At 41.5% G+C, this 18,882-nt stretch overlaps 1 protein-coding gene across 1 annotated transcript in view; it reads left to right on the forward strand.

Annotated features, from left to right (window-relative positions):
* MYO5B (myosin VB) overlaps window positions 1-18,882 on the forward strand; it is a 322,900-nt gene that overhangs the window by 216,162 nt on the left and 87,856 nt on the right. Inside the window, exons 23-26 of the mRNA XM_058170954.1 lie at window positions 3,322-3,406; window positions 5,364-5,509; window positions 10,896-11,015; window positions 14,240-14,377. Coding sequence (XP_058026937.1) covers window positions 3,322-3,406; window positions 5,364-5,509; window positions 10,896-11,015; window positions 14,240-14,377 — 489 coding nt within the window. The remainder of the gene's footprint in view (window positions 1-3,321; window positions 3,407-5,363; window positions 5,510-10,895; window positions 11,016-14,239; window positions 14,378-18,882) is intronic.

Here is an 18,882-nt window from a genome sequence, read left to right on the forward strand (position 1 = left end):
ATCCTCTGAAGTCTGTGTTTTTCTTGTTGGGTTGCAGAACCGAACCAGACAGTTATAGAGGTGCAAATGACAGACTCAATAATTCCTCTGTAGAACTGGATCAGCAGCTCCTTGGGCAGTTTGAGCTTACTGAGTTGGCGCAGAAAGAACATTCTTTGTTGTCCTTTTTTAATGATGTTTTTGATGTTAGCTGTCCATTTGAGATCTTGCGATATGATAGAACCCAGAAATTTGAAGGTTTCTACTGTTGATACTGTGTGTCAAGTATTGTGAGAGGTGGAAGTATGGAAGGGTTTCTCCTAAAGTCTACCACCATTTCTACGGTTTTGAGTGTGTTCAGTTCCAGATTGTTTTGGTTGCACCACAAGGCTAGTCGTTCGACCTCTCGTCTATATGCGGATTCGTCATTGTCTCGAATGAGACCAATCACTGTTGTGTCATCTGCGAACTTCAGTAGCTTAACAGATGGATTAGTCCTAGGTTGCTTCTCTCCTTGATTAGTAGTTTCCATCCATTGCTTCTTGTCCTGCCTTCAGGTGCTTTGGAGAATAGGTTGACTCCACCCTCACCCCATTCTTCTTTGTGGCAGCCCCTCAAATATTGCAACGCTGCTATCATGTCACCCACACCCCAGCACCTCAACATGAGCCTTGTTGGGTCTCCCGAATGGGCTTGGCTCAACATGCCAGGTTTTTTCTGGTTGGCGGACAGACTTGAAATAATTGTGAGGGAAAGATAATCCTCAAAGAAGATAAATTATTCATGCTGTACGAGACTTGTTTTGCATCGAGGATGCTTGGGCTGAGTCTCGAAAAGCTTGTAATCCTAAGCAGCAATTACCCCAGAGAAGGAAGAAAAAATAGGGAGGGCATTTGAAGAGAGAAAATTTGAAGGTATGCAGGTTTTTGAGTTTCACAGAAGCCTTCATTAAGTGTGCCTGCATGTGATGTACATTGCTATGTCTAAAATTTATGATGGCTTTTTGTTTGATGTGTGCTTCATTATGCTTTTTCACGTCCTTTTAAAAATTAATTGTATTTTCTCTTACTAACTTTCATTTTTTTCCCCCCTTTGACTGCCCATTTTGAGTGAAAATGCGAGATGAATAGTTCATCTGGTAAACTATAATGAATTCATTCTTGTAGGCGATGGGGCATATTAATAGAGTGTTTACCAATGTAACAGTTTTAAATCTTTCTGCCGTAAGTAATTTTTCCCCCCTCGTTGACTCATTTGCCAAGGAAAACTTGAAATATATGGTTACAGTTACGTTGTAGGAACAAAGCAAAAGTGCATTATATTGTATACAAGAAAAAAAATGATTTTTAAATAAAACCTTTAAACCTGATGACACAGAATGTTGCTCTAAAGTTGGCATCATGTTGTTTTAGAATTATAGGTTGGTTGATCTTTATGAAAATCGATCCGTAACTATTGATCTTTTCATTAATAGTTGTGGATAGATTTTCCCAAAGATCAGCTAATCTATCCCCTGTAACTCTAGGACAATAAACTTTCTATCTAGATCATCTATTTCCTGTCCTAATTCTAGGACAGTGAAGGCCATGATCCTTTGGAATATAATTAGAAAATCTCACTATCTCAAACATAGGTTTAGATATATGTAATTTGAATAGAACAAGAGAGTTGGAAGGGACCTTGAAGGTCTCCTAGTCCAACCACCTGCTCAAGCAGGAAACCCTACACCATTTCAGACAAATGGTTGTCCAACATCTTCTTAAAAACTTCCACTGTTGGTGCATTCATAACTTCTGGAGGCAAGTTGTTCCACTGATTAATTGTTCTAACTGTCAGGAAATCTCTCCTTAGTTCTAAGTTGCTTTTCTCCTTGATTAGTTTCCACCCATTGCTTCTTGTCTTGCCCTCAGATGCTTTTGGAGAATAGCTTGACTCCCTCTTCTTTGTGGTGGCCCCTGAAATATTAGGACACTGCTATCATGTCACCCCTAGTCCTTCTTTTTATTAAACTAGACTTACCCAATTCCAGCAACTGTTCTTTATATATTTTAGCCTCCAATCCTCTAATCAACTTTAATCCTTGAATTATGTCCACAATTGAGCCCAAAAGTTCTGTTGCTAAGCGAAAGATTTGTTGTGAATTTTTCCCCATTTTATGACCTTTCGTGCCACAGTTGTTAAGTGAATCACTGCCATTGCTAAGTTAGTAAAACGACTGTTAAATGAATCTCGCTTCCCCATTGACTTTGCTTCTCAGAAGGTCACAAAAGGTGATCACATGACCCCGGGACACTGCAACCGTCATAAATATGAGTCATATTGTTTATTGTAAAATAGAATAGCAGATGAAATATGAAGTGGCAATTTGGTTTAATTATGAAAATAACTAAAATTAAGAGATAAAATTGAAATGATAAAAAGTGCGATGGGGATTTGGAAAAAATATGCTGTAAATCATGAAATAAAATAATTAATTGATACTATAGTACGAATTAAGGGCAGATAGTGATATTGTTCATTATGTACTAAGAGGAGATTAAGATAAGATGTGGAATGTCAATTAATTTAAAGGGTTTCAATGTAAGAATTGAATATGATAAAGCAAAAAAGTGTGATGGGGATTCTGAGAAATATATTTTATAAATGGAGAAATAAGATATTTAATTGGTGTTATGCTAAGAAATTAGGAAGTGAGGGGCAGATGAAGATAAAAAAGTGGGGAAAAAGAATATTATGGCTGAAGCTGAAACATGTAAATTGTATTTGGAACAAACAAAGGAAGATTGGAATAGACTGTAAAATTCAATATATAATTATGTTAATAAGATGCATAAGATGTGACCCGGCCAACACTCTGTTCATAAAATATGTATGTAAAAGAAAAAAATTAATAAAGCTTGTTTTAAAAAATAAATAAATATAAGTCAGTTGCTAGGCTTCCGAATCTTGAATCCATGACCACGGGGATACTGCAGTGGCCGGTCATACGTGTGAAAACTGGTCATAAGTCACTTTTTTCAGTGCCAATATAACTTTGAACGGTCTCTAAATGAACTTTTGTAATTATTCTTGATAGTCATTATTCTTGTGACTAGTAATATACTTGCACTATCAACATTGGCTAATTTTATGTTGTGTTCCTCTTTAACGTACCATTGAGAACAACTGACTGGCAAATGCTTAGAACAGCATTACCATTGTTTTAATAAAGGAAGGAGGAAAGAACCGGTTTTGCTATAAAAAGTCAGCCAAGGTGAAACACAGAATCGGTCTGCAGCTTACAGTGACCTCCAACTGGCCAACACTGTGAACGTTAACTTGGTTTTCTTCTATTCTCCTCAGAGGATATCCGACTTGGAAGAAGAGAATGTCCTTCTGAAGGAAGAAAAAGAGGCACTGAACAGCAAAATATTGGGTCAGTCAGAAGGTAGGCAGAAATAGCAGATGGCCTTATTCATACTGATAACTAAACATGAGGGTTTGTATTTTTTTTTTCAAAATGTGTTTATGAGTCCTTTCTCCTTGGCTCCACTGTAAATAATAATCATCGCGGTAAATTTCAAGCAGGTTGTCTTTTTCTCCGTCTCAAACATATTGCTCGAAATTTCTCCTGTTGAAGGTTTATGATTGTAACTATAAATTGATTTAATCACTGGAGTCCTGCGTAGGGGAGGGAATTGTATGGAATGAAACATCCTATGCTAGACAGATCCTTTGTCTTGAAACTGCCTTGAAAAGTCGGCAGACGATTTAAAAATAGCAACGTTCAAACCAGGATACACTCGGTGTATTCAGGAAATACGGGAGCAACCCGGTAGAGTATCAGTTTAATATAAAACCGAGTTAAACATTAACAAAGTGAAAGAGAGAAAAGTAAAAAAAAAAAACTAAAACAAGTCTGAAATGTAAGCATTTGGTGTTGCTTTATTGAAGCATTGTAGTCTGAAAATTGGCCAAAAGAAAATGCCTTTTCAGAGGCTTCATTTAGACATCAATTAACTTAACTGACCAAATCAATATTAGTTGAACTTTGGAGTTAATTTGTACATTGCAGGGCAAGGATGTTGAAGTGTTCCTTTCTACTTCAGGGGAAATTCATACAATGTGAAAGTCAATAATACTGTACAAATATGGCCTCATCCTTTTTTAAACGAAGTAAATGAAAAACAACCACATTAAAAAAAGTGTACCTGATATAACTGGCCTTTTAAAAGTCTTTGTTGGACTATTGTGTTAAATTGTTCTGATTATAGGTTACTGCTCTGTTTGTGAAGAGGCTCTGGAGCTTATTTATTTATTAAATTTATAGGCCACCCATCTTGCCAATAGAGCGACTCTGAGTGGCCTATAAATGTTCTAAATCAACAGTCCCAAATTCTTATCCAAAAAGCCTTAATAGAATTTAATAGAATAGAAGAATTTGGTGGATTTTACAAAATGTTTTGAAAAAGAAGATGAAGTTCCTGCCGCAATTTTTTTTACTGGGAATTATCAGGGACTGTACAGTAATTGAGACTAAATTGATTTTAAATCTAATAACAACAGTCCCCATCCTTTCCAGCTTGGCAGCCTGGCCCAGCACGGAGGGGGGAGGCGGGGAGGGGGCGTGTGAGTGGCAGGTGCATATGTGCGTGTATATCTCTATTTGCGTGAGTGGCAAATGTGTGCGTCCTTCACTCGCGTGAATAGAGCCTCATGCTTGAGTGCACGGTGTTTGAACCCACGTGTGGAGCTCCACTCGCGCAAGCGGAGGGCGGTTGTGTTTGCAGGCGAAGCTCCCTTTGCGCGAATGGAGCTTTGCGTGCAAGGGCAGGCGCCCACGACTCGTGTGCGCGGAGCTTCGTGCACAAGCGCAACTGCCCTCCGCAAAAGTGGACCTTCATGCGCGTGAATGCTTGCCCGCCGTTTGAGCAAGTGGAGGTTCATGTGCGGACGCTTGCCCATCTCTCTCTCGGCTTGGTTTCGAACAGGCCATGGCCCAGGGGTGGGGACCTCTTTTCTAAGTTATTTATAATGCTAGCAAAGCAGGCTGTAGGCCTAAGAATGCAAGCTGACAGAAAGTTCATTTTAAGAGCACTAACTAGTTTATTTCCATTCTGGACTGCAGTTATTTTATTTAGCATACGGCATAGAGCACATGGATAACAGTAATACAATTATATATAGAAGGAGCACATAATACTGTGGTACACATACGATGGAAGCGCGTAATCAATTTTGTACAGTTTGAGGAACTCACTAGATTTGAGGACCTCACGCAGCGAGCATTACCAATAGATACGGTGTCTGGTTAAAAGCTAAATCCACAGGTTACTCTCCAGATCAGAGAGGGTGATCCGCTGTTTTCAGTGCCCTTCAAGATTCTTCCTTATTTTTTTTATAAGATGAATTTGCCAAAAATGCAGTTGAAGAAAACCTGATGAAGAAGGAGCTTGACGAGGAGCGGGTCCGTTACCAGAACCTTGTGCAGGAATATTCAAGGCTGGAGCAGAGATTCGAGAATCTGAGCGATGAAATGACTCTCACCAAGGTAAGGGGAAAGGGCTTTTACCTTAATGTCGTAATGAGATGCCAATAGATAGTATTCTGTCATTTTGGGCAAGCTCACCGTCAGTTAGCAAGAGCAATAGTATTTAGGCATATATACTACTTATCAAATACTTTGGCCACCTAATGAGAAGGAAGGAAGGACTCCTAATGCTGGGAAAGATTGAGGGCAAAAGAAGAATGGGACGGCAGAGAACGAGGTGGCTGGATGGAGTCACTGAAGCAGTCGGCATGAGCTTAAATGGACTCCAGAGGATGGTAGAGGATAGGAAGGCCTGGAGGAACATTGTCCATGGGGTCGCGATGGGTGGGACATGACTTCGCAACTAACAACAACTACTACTATTTTATAGTGCAGTGATGGCTAATTTTTTGCCATCACATGCAAGGGGGGGTCGAGGGGGATGTTATGCATGCGCATGCCCAGACACATAATTCTATGCGCTCCGCATATGTGCCGACCTCCCCCCACTCCTGGCACGTGATGGCCCAGTAGGACCGTTTTTCTCTGTCACCTGGCTCCAGAGCCTCTCTATGAGTCTGGGGAGGGCGAAAATGGCCTTCCCCACCCCACCGGAGGCCCTCTGGAGACCAGAAATGGCTTATTTCCCAACTTCTGGTTGGGCAGGAAGTGACTTTTTTGCCTCCAGAGACTCCTAGAGAGGCTGTTTGCAACTTTTAGAGCTAATAGTAACATTAGCGATAATGTTAGCCTAGTGTCCAGCAAAGATGTTCCGCTACACTTTGATTCAGTTGGATGGAAGAGAACCTGCTTCTTAAATTCCTTTCTGAGGATATGATTGGATCAATGAAAACATAATGGGTGGAATAGGATGGTAATTAATTAATTTTACTCCATCCCGATTCTTAAGTTATTCAACTTAAAGGGTCACAAGTTTTGTGTGCTAAGCTTTTTGTAGATCGATTAGCATTGGCAGCATGATTGTATAAATGATTTTATAAGGACAACCTAAGCCAGTAGTAATTTATGCTTTATATTGAGTTGTCCAACCTTGGCAGCTTTAAGACTTGTGGACTTCAACTCCCAGAATTCTGGAAGTTGAAGTCCACAATTCTTGAAGTTGACAAAGTTAGAAACTCCTGCTTTTTATGGTCTAACCCTAACAGCTATGGACTGACCAGTCAAAATGCTGCCTTCATCTTGGTTTGATTGGTTCGGCTAATCAGAATGTTGTTTTCATCTGCCCACAAGAGTCCTGACCAGCAGCCAGGGCATTTCAGATGCCCTTGTGACAGCACAGCTGAATTGCAAGGCCATTCTTGACCATCTTCTCATATTGAGATATCACCATGGCACTCATGGCCTTTACTATGACTTATACTTGGTCTTCCACTTTCCCTTTGGAGACCACCAAGTGCCTTAGCAAACATCTGGCGATCACCTGTTTGGATTCAATAGCCAGACAAGCAGCTCCTTCTTCTAATCCATGTATTGTCTCCATTCAAAAATGTCAAGAAAATCCTTTGCCTCCAGCCTTATATTGGGTGCCAGTTTGATTTGACTTTTTTTCCCCTGCTTGGTGATGGTGAAGTGGCGTAATTTCTTTCAACAATTCTTAAGAGAGCTTTTTAGGATAGGATAGGATAGGATAGGATAGGATAGGATAGGATAGGATAGGATAGGATAGGATAGGATAGGATAGGATAGGATAGGATAGGATAGGATAGGGGACACAGTGGCTCAGGGGCTAGGACGTTGAGAAAGGTCGGCAGCTCAGCGGTTCGAATCCCTAGTGCTGCCATGTAACGGGGTGAGCTCCTGGTACTTGTCCCAGCTTCTGCCAACCTAGCAGTTTCAAAAGCACGTAAAAATGTAAGCAGAAAAAACAGGGACCACCTTTGGTAGGAAGGTAACAGCATTCCATGCGCCTTTGGCATTTAGTTATGCCGGCCACATGACCACGGAGACATCTTCGGACAGCGCTGGCTCTTCGGCTTTGAAACGGAGATAAGCACCGCCCCCTAGAGTCGGCAACGACTAGCCAAGTGTAAATTTGCCTTGGTGCGTATTCTTCAGTGTACATAAAAGAAAAGATACCTTCATCAAGGTACAACACTTACAACACTTAATGATAGTCATAGGGTACAAATTTAACACTTAATGATATAACACTTAATGATAGTCATAGAGTACAAATAAGCAATCAGGAAACAGTCAATATCAATATAAATCGTAAGGATACAAGCGACAAAGTTACAGTCATATGGTCGTAAGTGGAAGGAGATGGGTGATGGGAACGATGAGAGGATTAATAGTAGTGCAGATTTAGTCAATAGTTTGACAGTGTTGAGGGAATTATTTGTTTAGCAGAGTGATGGCGTTCAGGAAAAAACTGTTTTTCTGGGTAGATTCATAGAAATTGTCTGCCCAAGGTCTCTGCTCCCAAATTTGGTGAAGAATTTTAGAAGGTCATTTGGGCTGAGCTCTAATTTAGATTTTAATTACACCCATGGCCTACGTGAGGAATATGAGCAGTGTGTAGACAAGGGCTTCGTGCCTTTACCCTCTGCTGCTATAAATACAATACATTTGAACCATCTCCTAGGTATAGTAAATTAAGCCTCTGAATGCCTGACACTCAGTTTATCACTTGGGACTTCCTTGGTCACAGTTTCATCTGCCGTGATGCTTGGATGGTGATAGGAGGCCCATGTGGAATATAAGTGTCAATGTGTCTTCTGATGTGGGTTTTGTGCCTCAGCCAAGTGACCTCACATCAGCCTACTGTAACGTTAACAATGTTGTCTCCTAAAAAATATAAAAAATAGAACTCCTACCATTATGTCTAAGTAGAAATGGTCACAATCTCAAGAGAGATCAACTTGACAATTGTTTTTCTTGCACCGGATGTATCAGCTGACAGCGGATAATACCTATCTTCCAAATTGCATCTTTTTTGCTGATCCAGGATTTCTCTGGATTCTCTCTTTTCGGGAAATTTTAAGGGTGCAGCTAAGATTGGACCCCCTAAGCTGAAGGCAAGGATCCCACAATGGGGGAGAGACCCAATTGACATCCAGATAACAGCGGGAACATGGGTAGATAATGATCATCCTAGGCCTAAGGGCTACCTGGTTATGGATGGTTGGTGCATGAATACATCCATCGTACATATGCCCGAGATACAACTGTAGAGAGTCATTTAAGTGTTTTAACTTGGAAATATATACTGTCCTTCTCCACAATCAAAATAAATATCCCAAAACAGATGTCACCATCTGAAGGAGGTGAGCTTACGACAGGACAGGTGCATAATCGCCAAATTGCAGTGTGCAGTTAGTCCTTGACTTATGACCACAATTGAGCCCAATTTTTATGTTGTTAAGTGAGACATTTCTTAAGTGAGTTTTGCCCCATTTTATGACCTTTCTTGTCACAGTAGTTATGTCGTGACCCAGGCCCAAGTAGGTAGTAATAAACTTAGTCCGTGGAAAAACAAACTTTATTCGAACAGCTGGGAATTACTTCATTCCCAGCGTCGTTCAGCTCAAAGTAAAACAAATGCCTCCCAACACAAATTCCTCTGTTATCTCACAAACCTTAGTCCAATTAGGCAAACTGCCAAAGGCCCTTTCTGGCAAATGTCCAGAAGCCACAAAAAAACAAAGTCGTATACGAAGCAGAAGACACAGCTACAATGTTGTTTTCCAGCAAAGCTGAAACACCGGTGCTGGTCTGTTTTAAGCCTTATGGGAGGGGCCAATCATCTCTTGGCCCTACTCCTGAGTTATCCTTTTTGCTTGAGCTGCTCTTGTCTTCTGGCAGTTCTTCTCAAGCGTGCATTAGGAACAGGCTCCCTCTGCCTCACTACTATCAGTCTCTGGAAGCTCTGGAGTTCGCACCTCACTTCCCAATGGCCCTGGCCCCATCTCTGCCTCGTCGCTGTCTGACTCCGTTGCCAGCTCCATAGGCTACTGGCGGACCACAACAGGTTAAGTGAATCGCTGCAGTTGATCAGTTAGTAACCCGGTTGTTAAGTGAATCTGGATTCCTCATTTGACTTTGGCTTGTGGAAAGGTTGCCAAAGGGGAATCACATGACCCAGTGGGGACACTGCAGCCGTCATAAATGTCAGTCAAGCATCTGAATTTTGATCATGTGACCATGGGGATGCCACAAAGGTCATTTCATTTATTTTATTTTTTATTTTATTTATTTATTTTGTCGAGTATGTATTAGACAGAATTGAATACATAAAATGAATACAGTGAAAGGGAACATTAGGAGAGGGACGGTAGGCACATTGGTGCTCTTATGCATGCCCCTTACAGACCTTTTAGGAATGGGGTGAGGTCAACAGTAGTGAAGGGCCGTGGTGTGGCTCAGGCTGTAAGAAGCCTGTTATTAAAACACAGCTGCCTGCAATTACTGCAGGTTCTAGTCCCACCAGGTCCAAGGTTGACTCAGCCTTCCATCCTTTATAAGGTAGGTAAAATGAGGACCCAGATTGTTGGGGGGGGCAATAAGTTGACTTTGTAAATATACAAATAGAATGAGACTATTGCCTTACACACTGTAAGCCGCCCTGAGTCTTCGGAGAAGGGCGGGATATAAATGTAAACAAAAAAAAAAAAGGGAAAGCACCTCAGAGGGAGACCACAGCTGCAATATAAGGATATCTGCAAGAGGGACCTAAAGGCCCTGGGAATGGACATTAACAACTGGGAAACCTTGACCTCCGATCGTTCAGCTTGGAGGCTAAAGACGCAGCGCGGCCTTCTCCAATTCGAAGAAACACTTGTTCGGCAGGCTGAGGCGAAGAGGCAGTCCCGGAACCAGCGAAATCTGGGGGCTGGGCAGGGGACAGAATGTATCTGCCCTCAGTGTGGAAGGGATCGCCACTCTCGAATTGGCCTTTTTAGCCACACTAGATGCTGTTTTCAGAGCACGATACCATAGTCTTTTGAGACTGAAGGATGCCAATACAATACAATAAGCATGAATTGAATACATAAAATGAATACAACTAAAGAGAACATTAGGACAGGAATGGTAGGCACTCTTGTGCTCTTATGCACGCCCCTTACAGACCTCTTAGGAATGGGGTGAGGTCAACAGTAGACAGTCTAAGGTTAAAATTTGGGGGGTTAACTGAAAAGTGGTCATGTCACTTTTGTCAGTGCCATTATGACTTTGCATGGTCGCTAAATAAACTGTCGTTAAGTCGAGGACCACCTGTATTCCCAGCACGCAGGAATTTTTTTTTCATTAAAAAAAAAAGATTTCTTCATTCATCAAATGCTTGTTTTCTTTGGGCATCGTTTTTTTTAAAACCAATCTGCGTTAGAGTAATAATTGGCCTATGTTAATTCTGAGTCCATCTAATATAGTTTTCCCCTTTGGATAGCAAAGCCCGGGACACAGAAGAAACCCATCAAACCAAAGCAGCTTGGAATCGGATTCCAACTACCCATCCATTTCTACATCGGAGATAGGAGATACGGAAGATGCAATACAGCAGATAGAGGTATGGAATTAGAAATAAAACAGAATTTCTTCTGCAGAGGTAAAATAAATGTGTTTGCCATCCATGTTATCTCTGGTGACCTCCATCTGCTGAACTACAAGCCCCCCCTCCCCCCAGTTCTCACCCAACATCAGGGGTGAAATGCTCCTGGTTCAGTAGCAATGGTGGCGGGTGGTTCGAAGAACTGGTAGCAAAAATCCCTGCCCCCCCCACCCCCATGCCCAGCTGAGCCACATGATCATCAGAGTTTTTTTTTTCTACCAAAAAATGGCCAAAAAAATGCTTTTAAAAGTAAAAAAAAAGCTTCTGATGATCAGGCAACTCAGCTGGGATCATCAGAACCCTTTAAAAGCATTTTTTTCTACAACCTCTTTGGTCGAAGAGGTTGTTAAAAAATGCTTTTAAAAGGTTCTGACGATCCCAGCTGAGTTGCCTGATTGCCAGAGGCTTTTTTTTTCTTTTAAAGGCAAAAAAATGCTTTTAAAAGAAAAGAAAAGCCTTTGACGATTAGGCAACTCAGCTGGGATCGTCAGAACCTTTTAAAAGCATTTTTTACAACCTCTTCGGCCGAAGAGGTTGTAGAAAAAATGCTTTTAAAAGTAAAAAAAAAAAAGGTGGCCATGCCCACCCAGTCACCACCACCACCACCAAGTCACGCCAACAGAACCGGTAGTAACAAATTTTATATTTCACCACTGCCCAACATGGTTAAGATGGAGAGGCGAAGAAATCTAATTTAAACCAACTATGACGATTTAAAAGTGCCCTCATTAAACTATATGATTGAACAGAAGATGAAATCCTGGAGCAGCAAGCATTACAACCTCAGCTTTGCATTAAGAGAGAAACCTTCCTGGTTTGGTTTTGTTTTTAATTAGCTGATTATGGAGGATTACTGTTTAAATGAATGCTTTTCCTAGAGATTTAAGGCAGTACATAGAGCACAATAAACAATATTGTTTTTAGAAGAAAGGCCAGCATTTGCTGGGGATATATTTACATAGCTTCGCTCTCCAAAGAGTTATAGGTTCCTTTCTTGCAATGTTTGCGCACAAGGCATTCAGGTGTCAACTTTCAATATATCTTAGCGCTTTTAAAAAGCTTCTACTTTTGAAGTGGCAGGCACGAAGCCTGTGTGTGTTAAAATTACCTAGAGTTCCTCCATGTTTTGGTCCTCTTGTCAAACCTGGCCTTGAAACGGTGAAATTCTGCCTTGCAGTTGGTGAAATTCTGCCTTGCAGGGGTCTCCAACCTTGGACACTTTAAGTCTTGTGGACTTTAACTCCCAGAATCCCTCAGCCAGCAAAACATTATTGAAATTCTGCCTTGCAGTTGGTTAGAGCAGGGGTCTCCAACCTTGGCAACTGTAAGACTTCTGGACTTCAACTCCCAGAGTTCCTCAGCCAGCTTTGCTTTTGGGAGTTGAAGTCCACAAGTCTTAAGTTGCTAAGGTTGGAGACCCCTGGATTAGAAAATCCCTTTCCGACCCACTTGATTAATTAATATGGCCACCCATCTCACATACAACACTGTTTTAAACCGAAATGAAAGCGCAACCAATACTTAAAAACATAAATAACATTCGCTGCAAAATGGCACCCAAGAATAATCACTTCAAAATCAATACAAACAAAAAAGCAGGTCCAGCCACACTATCAAGGCCCCAGGATTGATGGCGAAGCTTAAGTATTTAATGCCTTATGAAAGCCCAGGTGAACTGGGTTGCAAGTTGATTGGGAAATGATGTGCCAAAAGATGGATGCCACAGCAGAAAAGACCTTCCTCCTGGGACCTACTAAACCAGGAGACTCTAAACTTTAATGGCTGTGGGCTTTAACTCCCAGAATTCCTCAGCCAGTCAAGTTTGGACCCCTGCACTAGATCTTTGTTTTTCAATCTTGGCAACTATGGTATAAGATGTATGGACCTCAACTACCAGAGTTCCTCAGCCTGCATGGCTGGCTGGGGAATTCTGGGAGTTGAAGTCCACACATCTTAAAAGTTGAGTATTGCACCAGATAGCACTCTCTGGCAGAAAGGATCCCTTGCCAGATCTAAAGGAATGGGTAAACACCATGGAGGAGAGATGGTCCTGAAAGTGACCTGGCCCCAAGCCACACACATCTTATACCATACACATGAAGCCTTTTCTTACATACCGTACATAACACTTTTATTAAGGTCTTGCATCTCTTTCACAACTGTGATGTGAGTGAGCCTCATTTAAATTTCCTCCTATACACAGGAGACCACATTAATAGCAATAGCACTTAGACTTATATACTGCTTCACAGTGCTTTACAGCCCTCTCTAAGCAGTTTTACAGAGTCAGCTTATTGCCCCCATCAATCTGGCTCCTCATTTTACTGACCTCGGAAAGATGCAAGGTTGAGTCAACCTTGAGCCTGATGAGATTCGATCTGCCAAACTGCAGGCAGCCGGCAGGCAGCAGAAGTAGTCTGCACTTCCGCATTTTAACCACTGCGCCACCACCGCTCACAGGAGTTATAGAGCAGGGGTCTCCAACCTTGGCAACTTTAAGCCTGGAGGACTTCAACTCCCAGAATTCCCCAGCCAGCAAAGCCTCCAGGCTTAAAGTTGCCAAGGTTGGAAACCCCTGTTATAGAGGATACAAACAGGAAATGCTGTCCTAGTCACCTGATTAATTTCTTTGCAGCATCAGGGGTGAAATGCTACCCGCCAGTTCAGGTGAACCAGTAGTGATAAAAACTACCAATGAACCGGTAGTTAAAAAAGCTACCGGTTCAACCGAACCGGTAGCTTTTAAACGTGCAGCACACATTTGGTATGCACTGCGCATGCGCATTGCGCATGCATTTGGTGTACATGTACACGTGCAGCATGCGCTTGGCACACAATGTGCATGTACAGCTAGCAAAACGGTAGCAAAACGGTTCAGATTTCACCACTGTGCAGCATGGTGCATTTTGGACTTCCTGTTTAGCCAAAAAGAGTTGAACAATCTAAAATCTAGATACACGTAAACTGCCTCTTCAAAGATACACAGCTATTCTTTCTTCAAGTCCCATTTTGCAAAAGAGAATTGAACTGCATATTCTTTCTTGAATGAGTTCTGCTTATTTGTAGGTGCTTCTTAGTGATTCTGAGTAGAGTAACACATTCCCCAAGCTTCCAGAGAGCTGGTGTCTTCTCTGTTGCTTTATCCTTCTTTCCTATCATTAACTATTCCTATTCTTCCATAGGAAATTGGCTTGGAGAAGGCAGCCATGGACATGAATCTCTTCCTAAAACTTCAGAAGAGAGTGCGGGAACTTGAACAGGAGAGAAGAAAATTGAAGACTCAGCTGGAAAAGAAAGAGAACGAAAGCAAGAAATCTCAGGTAGGGCCAGAATTGATTTTGACTTGTCATTGGAATGTCTGGAAAAAAATTAAAATGCATATTTTGGGTTTACAGATTGAACCGCATGTTGTAGTGAAAGAACGGCCCATCCTATATTTAAGAATGCCTCTAAAAATGAAAAGAAATTAAACTTTTCTATGTTCTGGCATTTCAACATGTTCCCTCTGGTCCCGAACTCCATTCCAAGGTGCCTAAGTGGAAGGAGGGAGAATTCATAATATCACCTGGAGTTATTATAGAAGGAGAGCGGTTGGGAATAAATACCCACAACAGCTGACATTTTAATTATTCATTTTCCTTAGCGAGTTGAGGTTGTAAATATTAATAAAGGTAGACCTTGACTTACAACCATTTGTTTAGCAATCGTTTGAAGCTACAGTGGCGATGAAAAAAGTGACTTACAACCAGTTCTCACACTTATGACTCATTGTCATGTGAGAAAAATCCTGGAGGTTGGTAACTGGCATGTATTTATGACAGTTGCTGCATCCCAAAGTCATGTGATCACCATTTATGACCTTCCCATGTGGCTTCTGAAAAGCAAAGTCAATGGAGGAAGCCAGATTTGTTTAACAGTCACGTGATTCACTTAACAACTAAAGCAATTCACTTAACAACCATGCCAAAAAATTGTAAAAAATTGGCGCAACTCACTTAAGAACCATCTTGTTTAGCAAGTTCTGGTCTCTATTGTGGTCATAAGTCAAGGATTGCCTATAAAGGACCACTAGAAAGTGTCAATATACTTTTGGAGGAACAGTGAGTTTTGCACCACAGTCCAAAAATGTTTTGAAAATTACATTTCCGAATGATTAGAAACAATTCTTTGAGGATCTAATGTCAAGCGCTGGGGAAATCAGGAGATTCAGGCAGTTCAAATGAGTATAAAGATTTATTGCAAGCTTTCTACAAGAATCCGACCAACTAACTGTCAAGGAAAATAAGCGGGAGATAAGAATGGACTGGACTTAGATCTCTTGCCGGCATACAGGGGGACTCTTGACTTATGACACGTTTGACCCCCTCCCTCTGGCTGAGCCTGGTTCTCTCCTACATCAACAATTGCATTTCATTGTTTGTTGCAGGTTCACTTCTTACTTTACATCTAGCTTGCTTCTGCGCTTCATTCTAAAGTAGCAATTGCTTTTCATGTCACTCTTATATATGGATGATGTCAGGGAGACAAATAGCTTCAGAATCTGATAAATAGAATTTGCCTTCATTTGTCAGAAATAAATAAAACAATGAATTTACAATCACCGTTGAGCCCAGAATGGAAAACGGAGGTAACGTAGATTACGGCTGAGCACAGAAAAGAAATATGAATATTAACGTTTGAGAAATCTTATAATTGAAAGTGGTTCAATACTCTAACCTGCTGTTTATTTTTTTCCCCTAAAAAATATCGGAGAACTGGCGCTTTAGAAAGAGTTCTGCCATCTCCTCAGATGCGTTTCAGTAAACTGGTGCAGTGCTGCCTTTTGTAACCGGCAAGATTAAAAGTACAGAGTACAAAATGAACTAACTCTAATGATGCCGTTCCAGTATGCTTGGAACCGCCCCGTTTAAGACTGCAGATGAAAGCTCCATACTGAAATATGTTCGCAACCTCAGCATCTCTCTCTCCCTCAAAGAGCTTTCTTTTCACCAAGCCTCTCTTCCAGAATATTATTCCAGGAGTTGAGAAGGGTGTTTGTTCCTTTTATAACGTGGGGAGATCTTTTCTTTCCTGTTGCCCCATCCATAATATCTGCGATCCTGAGATGTCTATGCTTTAGATTTGTGATGGTTCATTAGAAATCCATCCAGAATTATGACTGTGAGTTCTGTTGCTGCGTCTTCTGGGCAGGAATGCAGAGTCTCTATTGAAATGATTTATCTTGCTATAGGGTTAATGAGCTTGGCCATGATTCCTTAGCTGTCATGAAATCCAAGTTATATCAGTTGTATTTCCTGGCCATTGGGAAATTTAGATCTGACTCTTGCATTGGCTTTTGATAGATTGAGGCCAGGTGATGAAAAAGGCAGCATCAAATTCAACTGCTGCTTGCAGTTGAATTTTGCAGTAGCTGGAGTTTTAAGATGCGGTGTTTTGAGGGCCCAGATTGTTGGGGGCAAGGGGCTGACTCTGTAAACCGCTTAGAAATGGCTGTAAAAGCACTATATAAATGCTATTGCTATTTTATTTAAGGGGAATATCCAGCTGTTTTTGCAAGAGCTATGTAAATAGGGGGTGTTGGTCTTGTTCATTTGAAACATGTTGGATTTCTCTAAAACAAAGATTCCATGTCGAAGTTGGGTTGCATTTTCTGGCATCTTAAATTTTTTACATTCACGTTGGAAGCACCAAGGCACTTTCGGGTTGAAAGGATTAACATAACATAACATCAGAGTTGGAAGGGACCTTGGAGGCCTTCTAGTCCAACCCCCTGCCCAGGCAGGAAACCCTACACCATCTCAGTCAGATGGTTATCCAACATTTTCTTAAAAATTTCCAGTGTTGGAGCATTCACAACTTCTGAAGGCAAGTCGTTCCACTTATTAATTGTTCTAATTGTCAGGAAATTTCTCCTTAGACAATGGTGATTAGCCGGTGACATCACCATTGTCTGGTGGGGGACACCTGTTTGGGGCTCCTTTCATGTCCCTCTTAATCAGCGATGAAATTCACTTACCTTCGCTACCGGTTTAGGAACGGGCACGCGCGTGCCTCTTCTGCGCATGTGCAGATGGTAAAAAAAAGGGGACGTAACGACGTCCTGGCGGGTGGGCAGAACCTCCTGCCACCGGGGCTACCAGTTCGGCGAGCCGGATAGAACCGGGGGGGATTTCACCGCTGTTCTTAATGTACTCAACTAAGTGGTATGTCAGGGAATTGCGCAGCAGATGAAGTTGGAGTCACTAATACAAACTAGTAGTCTTTTATATAAATGTAAAATAAAATATATAAATATAGATATTAAAGATAATGATTCCCCTCGCACATATGTGCTGGTCGTTCCCGATTTAATATTTAAAGTTACAGCAGTCTTTGTCATCATCCAGAAAAGGAAGATAGTCAGGGACACAGGAAGATCATGAGGTAAATTAAACAGTATACAGAACACACAGAAGAAGAAAAAAAGAGGGGGAAAGGGAAAATCTAAATTAATATCCTAACATGGTACCTATCCAGTGGTGAAATCTGAACTGGTTTCCTACCGGTTCGCTGGCCCACGCATGCGCAGTGTGCACCAAAGGTGCGCTGTGCATGCGCGCATGTGCAACACGCACCAAAGGAGGCTTGGGAAGGTAAGTAGAATAACCGGGAGGGGAATCAGCTGTGCTGCATGATTTAACTTCACTAGAAAGCAGGATTTCCACGCAGCACAACTGATTGTCAGAAATATGGGTTCAGAGGAACTGGTAGCTTTTTTAAATTACCGGTTCGCCCGAACTGGTAGTTTTTATCACTACCGGTTCACCTGAACCTGAGTGAACCGGTAGCATTTCACTCCTGTACCTATCTATCTACTTGCGATCGCACACTTTTGAACTGCTAGGTCAGCAGGACCTTCAGCGAATGACAGGAACTCACCCCGTCCATACAGCAGCACTCGGTTCTCGAATGTGTGCTTTTTGATCAGCAACCCAGATTCCTAACCATGAGACATATTTGCATTAGGACTTTTCCAAATGATACTATGCCAGTTTGGTGTAGTGGTTAAGGCCTCAGGGCTAGAAACCGGAAGACTGTGAGTTCTAGTCCTGCCTAAGGCAGGAAGCCAACTGACTGATTTGTTCATGTCCTCTTATAGTGTCCTTTTTATGATGCCCCCAAATGTGGTCCAATCTCTCCAATCATCTCCAAATAGGAAATGATTAGAGAATCACTTTTTTCCCAGCCTGAAGAAAGAGGCAGTGGCAAGCTACTTCTGAAAAACCTTGTGTAGGGGCTTGCAGGTAGTCCTCAACTTACAACAGTTTGTTTAGTAACTGTTCAAAGTTACAACGGCACTGAAAAAATTGATGACCGTTTTTCACAGTTATGACCTTTCCAGCATCCCCATGATCATGTGATCAAGATTCAGGTGCTTAGCAACTGCTTCATTGGCAGTGCCCCAAAACCATGTGATCATCCCCTTTTACGGCCTTCTGGCAAGCAAAGTCAATGGGGAAACCAGATTCAGTTAATAACTGGGGTACGAACTTATCAACTGCAGCGATTCACTTAACAACTGAGGGAAGAAAGATTGTAAAATGGGGCAAGATTCACTTAAGAAATGTCTCGCTTAACGACAGAAATTTTGGGCTCAGTAGTTGTTAAGGGTAATCTGGAGAGTACCCTACGCATGAAAACGACTGAGACTGGTTGTAGACAATAACAGTCACTACACAGACAAACTTGGGTTTGATATTCCTTTACTTTTAGGAAAAGGCAAAGTCATAGTCTTCTTTCAGTTCAAACACACTTTTATTTATTATTTATTATTTATTTATTATTC

The sequence above is a fragment of the Ahaetulla prasina genome, chromosome 2, assembly GCF_028640845.1.
Source record: "Ahaetulla prasina isolate Xishuangbanna chromosome 2, ASM2864084v1, whole genome shotgun sequence".
In the NCBI taxonomy this organism is placed as follows: domain Eukaryota; kingdom Metazoa; phylum Chordata; class Lepidosauria; order Squamata; family Colubridae; genus Ahaetulla; species Ahaetulla prasina.